General features: G+C 43.4%; 1 protein-coding gene and 1 long non-coding RNA gene across 23 annotated transcripts in view; one reads left to right on the top strand and one right to left on the bottom strand.

Annotated features, from left to right (window-relative positions):
- The window catches only part of LOC117002548 (sarcolemma associated protein), a 92415-nt gene extending 89601 nt beyond the window's left edge, over positions 1-2814 (bottom strand). For 21 of the 22 annotated variants that reach the window (XM_033071800.2, XM_033071793.2, XM_033071797.2 and 18 more), the window contains exon 1: positions 1730-2813. In XM_033071800.2, the coding sequence (XP_032927691.1) occupies positions 1730-1927 (198 nt within the window). In that variant the 5' untranslated portion in view covers positions 1928-2813. Of the gene's footprint in view, positions 1-1729 lie in introns of all 22 variants that reach the window. The other variant, XM_033071781.2, reaches the window with a different exon arrangement.
- A 567-nt stretch (positions 2815-3381) lies between these two features.
- Positions 3382-7562, top strand: LOC117002388. Its single transcript, XR_004419271.1, has 2 exons — positions 3382-3487; positions 4037-7562. It is a non-coding gene; the product is annotated as an uncharacterized LOC117002388 (long non-coding RNA).
- The last annotated feature ends 1589 nt before the right edge of the window (positions 7563-9151 follow it).

The following is a 9151-nucleotide window of genomic DNA, read 5'->3' on the forward strand; positions in this document are numbered from 1 at the left end:
AACACCACATCTACCATGCAATAGGAGTGGATTCCAGGACATGATCCCAAACTCATTCTTTAGTTGTTTACCATGGCTACAGATGCCCACCTTGGCAATTTTCATCAGAATTCTGTCAAATTTTCACATGATGCTATCTCAAGAACTATCAAATATAATCCTCTTTCTTACTGCTATTACTAAGTTGCTACTTTAAAATAGGTAAATGAGTAAGCACATTAGAGAAGTCAAAGCTAACTAAAACTTAAAAACAAACAAAAAGCCCATACTGATGGTTTTTGAAGCTTGTCTATCAGTTAGCAGACTGCTCAGACTTGCTCAACACTCAATGTTTTGTCAAATGAACCATCTTGAATATGACAATTTGTAACCATAATAGAGCACATGGGGGTATTAAAATCTTATTAAGTCATAAGAAATGTTGATAAAAAGCTATATGCATAATACTTTCTAATTCAAAAACAGCACAATAAATTGGAACATTTTACTTACTTTGTTGTGTCAAACAAGAAAGGTTAAAGACTAAACTTAAAGAATTTCAAGCACTTAAGTTTTATAGAATCCAAGAATGCACATCACACACTCAATAGAGCCAAAGCAAGATGGTTAATGAAACATTTAATACAGATAGCAGTTTGCACAATTACCTGCAGGTAACTTGAAAGCCATGCCATAATCCAGCCTTAAGAAATTAAATGCTTGTCTTGTCCCATCATGTCCAAGTATTGCATAACATAGGATAGTTAACAATGGAAGGTTTAAGAACTTTGACTGCCTTGTACTGCTCCTCATGCTGTGTCATACTACAGAAAAAAATCTGCCTGAATTACAGACCATATTATTCTTAAAATCCAGAGCTACACTGACTGCATTTCATAGAAGGACTTGGTGTGAAGCTAAAAACCAGCTGATGTAGAACATGTTAAGTTCTAGACCTTAACATGGATATATCTGGAAAAAAAATTACAGTGCTGAGCAACTGTAGCCTGCCCTTTGTTAATTTTTCGCTGGATATTTAAAATTAACTTGACATTCATTAAGTAAAACAACTTTACTTGTCCCAGTTCAATCCCTAGTGGACAAAACATGCACTACAGGACCCGTCAATTTTGCTTAACAAGACTGCCAGACTTGTGAGGGGAGCAGTTAAGAACACAGGTTGTATTTTAAAGCCATTTTCGCTAACAATGAGACTATATCATGAATGCCACCCATTACACTCCTATTGCCAGTAATAAACCTTCTATTGGAACCAAACAAAATACTCCACAAAATTTCAAAAGCACAAGTAGGAAGAGTGCCAAACAAGCACAGTATCTTTTTAAAACCAATTTTTCAACGCTCCTCATGACCAATTTTCATACATCAATAAAGCAGTAATTTCTCTGCACGCGAAAAAATACTATTACACCACTGTATTGATACAATGTCCTTTCACATTTGAATGACTCACCTCAGAATCACCTACTTCCAGTAATAAATAAGACACATGCAAGCCTTTCAGTACTCTAAGCATTTTCAAGTGGTAATTTTATATACTTTTCATAAGATTCAAAGTTTCTGCTCAGTAAGAAATTACCAACTTACCTGGAAAGTTACCACTTTAAAACAAACCTTACTCCTGCCCTACACAACCACATCTATTACAGCGAACCCAGAGTGATGCGCAATCTACAGGGACTCGCTAAAACAAATGTGCAGTTTCAGTGTTTTTAAATAAACACCTTACCTTGCCTGTCTTGTGATCAAACCAGACAAGAGCATGGTTCCTGGACAGCACCTTGCAGTCAAACGTGGCATTGTTCTGGGCTGGCCGGCAGCGAGCCACGGAGCGGCCGATCTTGACAGGCTCGTCCAGGTAGACATGACGCTCCTGAAACGGATGGGAGTTCGGGCGGCAAGTGAAGATGGCCAAGGCTGAAGGCATCGAGGACAGATTGTGGTTGCCACACCAACCAGATATGAAGAGAGCCTCTTCTGATGCAGACTGTCCTCCACAATTTTTAAAACACCTCCACAGCAACTTAAAGCAGGGCAAATATTATCGTTTGAGAGGCCTAACAACTCATTGTTTCAGTGTGTAAACTAATTCTGGCAATAATCCAGTGAAAAAATCCCATTATGTCTTTTAATAATATCAGCAGTGGCCCAAAATAAGTCTAAAACGTACAACTTTCAATTCATCCTCCTCTGGAAGAATAGGAATAAGCATCTGATTCCTTCAGAGAGAAGCAAAGGCCCCGTGAAAGAAGGATACAATGTCTTAAATCCAAGTAGATGAGTCATACAAGTACTTTTGTTTGTAACCTCAACTGCCTTCTTTCCCCCCCCACCTTCCGTAAACAACACTGACCAAAAGTCTGACCAATGCAACATGGAAGCAAGGAAGGTTTAGGGAAGGGGAATGAAGGAGGAAGATCAGCGTCCTCTCACACACGGAACAGATCAGGAACTGGAAGGTGAATACAAAGCCCTCGCTCCACAACAGAGACCTATTGGTTCACCCAGCAATCCGCATTTCACCATCTTCGTGTGTTAAACCCCAGTAGAATAGGTGGTCCTCGATTTACGACGGAGCGCGAGAGCTACACTGTTTTTCTCCCCTACACCAGATAGAGCTGAACTGGTCTACAGCTTCTGGGAGCCGCTCAGATAAGGAACTTGATAAGGCATGGAGAGGCTCCCAACTCGCCTTCTCCCAGGGACAAACCAACGCGTGGGAAGGGCTCCTGGGGCCGGCCTGCGAGGTGCCCTGACAGGTCGCTCCCCGGCGGTGGCTCCGGCTGGCGGCGGGCTCGGTGCGCGTCCCTCGGCGGCGGCTCCGCAGGGGCGGCCAGCGGGGAAGGGGCTGCCCCGGCAAGTGCCCGCCAGGAGCCCCCGGCGCGGGGCGCGGCGGCGGCGGCTCCGCTCAGCCCCTCCGCAGGTGGCTGCGCATGAGGCGGGCCCGCTGCGCACCCCCGCGCTCTCCGCCCGCCCAGCGCGGCTCCGCTGCCCCGGCGGCGGGAGAGGCCTGGCGGCCGGGCCCGGGCGCTCCCGCTCGGTCGCTCTGCCGCTCTGCCGCTCAGGCGGCCACCAGCCGCGGGAAGTTTCCTCCAACCTGCGGGGCCCAAAACAAACCGGGTCAGGCGCGTCCCTCAACGCGTCCCCCCGCGTCTCCTCGGCCCCGCGGGCGGCACGGGGTGCGCCCCGCTCCCCCTTACCTTGCGCGCAGCCGCCGCCATAGCGCCTGGAGCCCTTCCCGGTGTGGCCGCGGCGGCGGGGCCGGGGCAGGGCGGGGCCGGGGACGGGCAGCGTGCGCACCGGCGGGCCTCGCGCATGCGCCGTGCGCACGGTGAGGCTGCGGCACGGGCCGGCCCCGCCCCGCTCCGGGCGCGCGGGGAGGGGGCGGCCGGAGAGGCCGTGAGGGGAGAGGGGCGAGGGGCTGGCTGCTGCTCCTCCTCCTGCAAGGGCACGGCTGGGACGTGTTAGCACGGGGCAGGTCGCTGAGGTGAGTGAGCCCCGGCCCCGTGCCCTTGTTTGCCCTCGCTGTTTTCCGCTCTAGGAGGGAGGGGGCGAGCGGGGCCGTCAGTCCTTATAAATAAGAGCGAGGGAATGGCCTGAAACTGTGTTAGGGGAGGTTTAAGTTGGATTTCAGGAGAAGACTTTTTCACCCAGAGGGTGGTCGAGCACTGGAATAGGCTTCCCAGAGAAGTGGTCCTGGCCCCGAGACTGCCAGTTCAGTTGGACACCGCTCTCAGGCACACGCTGGGATTGCCGGGGCACCCTGTGCAGGCCCTGCAGTTGGACTCGATGATCTGATTCCAACTCACAATATTCTGTGGTTCTGTGAAAGTCCGGAGCTCAGCTGGGATGGCACACATTCTCAGCAGAGCTTGCATGAGAAACTGCAGGAGTCTCCTGAACATCCTCCTGCTTTCCCTGTGCACGTCTGTCTGGTCGTTTTATACGCCACATTAAAAACCTAGGAGCCGCAGTGTGGTTTGATGTGTCCTGGGGCCGGAGCAATGCTGGCCATGTCTGCCGTGTCTTGTTGCAGGCTGGCAGCTGGACCAGGGGGACTCTTGGAGCAGCGGCTGCAGGGGCAGGAGTGAGGTGGGGTCACTGGTGCTGTGTCTCCTTTCACTACACCGTGGAGCATCATCCAAGGTCATATTTTTGCCTGTTTTCTAAAAGCCGAGGAAAGGTCACTTGTCAAGGTCATATGGTAGGCTGGTGCCGAACGAGTCTCTCCAGTTCAAATACATTTTTAATTCCGTCATTCCCTGTAAAGCAAACAAATGGAAATTGTTGCTATAAGATAGATGTTGGGGTCATGCCAGCACTATAATTACCTTGTGACAGGGTGTTAGGATTAGGGATATGGGAGCTGGCAGCCCTGGAGGACAGGAGTGGAGCTGGGCCAGGCACTTCAGCAGCTGATGAGGGGAAAAGCAGCGATCAAGGTAAGGCAGAGCAGTGTATGAGACAAAGCATGACTGGTGCGTCCTTAGTTGTAACACAGTAAAATCTCAGGGCTGTCTTCATTTTTTTTCCCTTTCTTTTTGACTGCGCTGTGATTTGGGGAAGGGAGGTTGATTTCTAACAGACTAGTTTTCTTCCAACAATCCAGTGAGAAAAATACAGCAAAACCAAGCTGTAGCATTTGTGTTTGAAACAGAGAAATGAAATCCAAGATTAAAGACAAGTCTGATTTTGTGAAGACAAAAACAAACAACTCATAGGTGGAATGTTTAGAACTGCTTGTCTGTAGTTTTAATTCTCCTGGCAGGGAAAAAAAATATCTGGCACATCACTTCATGGCTTTCATCAGCTTATGAGATTGCATTACTCTGATAAATATAATTTGCTTTTAATAATTTTTTTAATAAGTGGCAATTCAGTGTGGCTGTTGTTAACAGCACACAAGGTACCATAACTAATCAAAGCGAGAAGGAAAGGTATAAAATGAAAATGTAGAAAGTGAGAATAAATTTAGGGAATGAGTTGCAAAAGTAGAAATAATTGAGAGCACTTTGGAATTTCAAAGTGTAAAAAATGGGGAAAAAGGGTACTACAGGTGTTGGATGAGAGCACTTTTTATATTTTTGTGCGCAGTTTAATGGAGGAAGAGATCTAAAATTAGAGATGAAAAAGATCCAGTTAATGGAAAAATTGCCATCTATAGGGCCTAAGGGAATCAGGTAAAATGATAAACTGAGCAGTGGATACTTTTTTCTGATGTTCTAAGTATTTATAATAACATAATAATAAGTGTGTAATTTAAACTGTAAGCCACTGGCATATTATGTTTTCTTGAACCCTTCTCCATTCCCTGGAGAAATCCCACTCTGACAGTCCCATGGGGAAGCCATGGTATGTGCCAGCTGCCTTTCTAGTTCTCTTTGGCACTGCTGAATGGCTCATGTAACAACTGTGCTGTACCCACCGCTCATCGAGGACATCAATTCGACCCTTCCTTCTCTGCATGAGTGCCAGCTCTCAGTGGAGCTGCGTGGGTGTAGTTATCCCTCAGGCTTTTTAACTCCTATTTCAAATTGCCTGATGAGTTCAGAAGTTATCAGGGGCAGAGTCATAGGTTGAGATGAAAATACAGAAAGCAGCTGCATTCTGAAATGAGGATACCATTTTTGTATGGGTATTTGATGAGGTGTCTGCTGCTTACCAAAAAGTGTTTATCCCAGAAGTGTGGAAAGCAACAGGTGGATGAGGAGTTCTGCGTGAAGTGCTCACTGCTGTGCTGTGCACAGAGGAGGAGGAGGAGAAAGAGGAGGAGGGAGGAAGTGTCAGCTCCTGCTTCGTTTCTGCGAACGCTGTCACACGCTGAAACACGCAGAGCTCCTCGCAGCCATGTTAGGTAAGGGCAGCAGAAGCCAACTGTGTCCATCCTTTTTCTGGGCAGGAAGTCCATGAGGATATTATAATAGCCATCATAGCTGAGGGCAGAAAGAGCCCACTCCAGGCCATATTGGATAAGGGAAAAAGGAGCAGGGGACTGTTACTGTCACATTTGTCCCCTAAAGAGCTGGTGGCTGTTTCAGGAGATGAAATGCAGCTGAGATAGTTCATGTGCATACCTGAAAAACATCTGGATTTTGGCTTGAGTGTGTCAAAGTCTTAAAGATTGGATGAAAAATGAGATCTTTTGCTGAAGGAAGCCTATCATGAATTCTGAACTGTAACTGACTCAGAAAGAAAAACACAGAGCAGCATTATAGGCAACTCAGTGCCAGATTTCTGACTACTGTGCAATGGTCATCTAAAAGCTTCCAAAATAATTAATATATTTCACTGTGCTTCCAGTGCAGAGGTATGAACCAGTTGCTTAGTGGGAGATGCTGATTCCAGAGCAATTGTTACACTTGAAATGACTGAGGCATGCTGTATTGCAAAAATTCAATTTCTAGTGTAAAATTTAAGATGCAAACTGAAAATGAAAGCAGAATAAACAGGTAAGGAGAAAGTTGGAGATGCAGTTTTCTACTGAGTTTTCATCCCTGAAACTCGTTCATCAACAATTTATCCAATCAGTTTTGTACTGATTTTCAGAAATACAACCAATTTCTTGTATAATAGCCATACCACCTTTCAAATATGGCAGTCTAAGAAGGCATTTACTGCTCTGTAGAGCAGCAAGGAAACGTAAACCAAGGTTTGAACTGTTACTTGCATCCTTATTTATCTTTTGCAAAACAAACTTGCTTCAGAAGTAGCTTCTAAAACATTCTGAACCAAGCTGTCAAAAAGTAAGGAAGTCTTTCAGAGAAGTTTTCTCCAGTGTTAAAAGATTGATTCTAATTATCACCTCAGATTTAGTGAAGGGGTTACACTTTTTTATTTTAGTACTATTATTGTTCTTTAGTTTCAGTCTTATTTTCTGTTCGTGATCTTCTAACTCTCTGACTGGTTATGTAAAGAACAATTGCATTATCTTTCAGCATTAATTTTGAAGGAATAAGCAACTCTACCAGTTTAATCCTCTCTTGTCAAGTAGGTTCTCCATTTATTCCGTTTTCTTTCAGATCCTTCCCTGCACCTATTTCTGGTTTGCATTAAAAAAAGATACTTGTATCCAGTGTACAAATGAGTGTCTTACAACATAACATTTACATTAATGTAATATATGTAATAATCATATATTGAATGTACTATTCAATTTACATTATGTAATAAATATGAATGTTTTATACAGTTATTTAGAAGATATTATTTATTATGTGCCATATATCCTATCTGTGTATATATACAATGTACATTGCATAGTCTGTTGATAATACATGTATTTGCTATATATACATTATTATAATTAACATGCATACCATGAATACATGTTATGCTAATATATAGCTGATTTTACATGCAGTGTTTTTTCATTTCAAATTAAATCAGGAAAGTTGAAATAACTGACATTTTCACTGCTTTATCATTTTAGCCAACTCTTGTTTGCTTTTCTATTAATATATCAAGTTTCCAGTCAGTATTAATATTGACTTTTTGAAATGGTTGATGTTTTCTGTGGCTGTTTGAAAAATGGAAATGATGCTTTAACAATAATTATGACTTTTTTATGTGTGTGCTTATTTTTTTAATTTATTAGATCAAATATAATTTTCAAATACAAATAAAATACTGCTTTAAACTGAAATCTCAAAGCGGGGGATGGAGGGGAGGATGAGATGAGCAGATGATGTTTATGCAGTTCTTTGGTGTTACTCTGTGGATGTGAGCAGTCTGCACAGTCACTCCCTGCTGAAGCTGATGGAACCTGGCCAGCCAGCAGCCAACACAACATTTGCTGCTACCTGATAGAAACCATCCTGCTGAGAGATGCAGGACAGAGCCGTGGAGATCACAGCTGTGGGAGCAAGATAGAGCATGGAAGAAAGCAAGGCAGGCTCATCACTGAGCAGTTGGGGATCTTTAGAACCCAGCTGTCCCACATGGGCATTTTCTTGTTTTTATTCCTGCAACTGATATCACAGGGCATGCTTTTTCTAGAAGTCTTTCTTGTCCAAACCCTTCCAGATATTAACAGATGGCTGTATTTCTGCAAAACAAGGCAGGGTTCCTGGAGATTAGTAAGGACACATTCCATATGCAGAGCCCTAGTGTTTTATGGGGCTTTATTGCAAGTTGTAGAAAAATGCTCTCAGTAGCTTCCCAGCTCTGAAGTCTTTTGTCCTGCATTGATACTTCTTGTGGAAGAACACAGTCTCAGATGTTTCTAAATGTTACAATACATGCAGAGATACTTTCCTTTCTCAACTGAAGAAGATAATCACATTTTATCAAAACTAAAATGTGTTTAAAATGACCTAGGTGAAAATCTTTCTGAAACAGTGTTTCCCTAGTTATTGGGAACATCTCCAGTAGGTAAGAATCCTTTCTTCTGTAGTTTATCAGAGATTGTGTGTCTATTCTCTTAACTTTCTCTTACTGAAAGATTATTTGTTAAGCATCCAGTGGAATCAATTTACTGTTTAATAAAATGAGCAGAGCATATCATTCTTACTAAGCACTTTATTACTGTAATTTCACATAGATACACATATACTTTTAATTCCCATGAAAACTTAAAAATAGGGACCAGCAAAAACTAGAAGGACATGTGTGATGATAATAGCTAGAAATTTTGGTTTGCCCATGACACCAAGAATATAAACAAGGAAAGGCTTATAAAAAGCAGACATGGAATATTTTCTTAAACCAAGTGATAAAAGCTTTTGGCCCAGCCATTTCAGTTCTTAAATGGAATCAGCAAATTAAATTCCACTGAGTTGAATTGTGCTGAGTTGAACTTGATAAAGCTCAGTCTTAGTCATGTCTTTTTTTTAGAGAGTAATCTTTTACAGAATTCAGGAGTTAACTGCTTGAAAAATCTGTGAGTCTTGCGTGGTATCACTGTAAAATACTGGAGCAGCTGGAGACAGCAAGAACCTTCCCACAGAGCCCTGCCCGAGGCTGCACACTGCAGAACCCCACTCCTATCTCAGTTTCTATCTAACATTCACTTTGTTACTGATGGTTTATGATAACTGAAGGCTGCTGTATCTCAAATTATTACCACGATAATTTTGCGTGTTATAATTTTGCCTGAGTTATGTTTGTTCATCTTTTGTCTAGAAAATTACTCCAATGATCAAAGCATACTTTA

The sequence above is a fragment of the Catharus ustulatus genome, chromosome 13 (genome assembly GCF_009819885.2).
Source record: "Catharus ustulatus isolate bCatUst1 chromosome 13, bCatUst1.pri.v2, whole genome shotgun sequence".
In the NCBI taxonomy this organism is placed as follows: domain Eukaryota; kingdom Metazoa; phylum Chordata; class Aves; order Passeriformes; family Turdidae; genus Catharus; species Catharus ustulatus.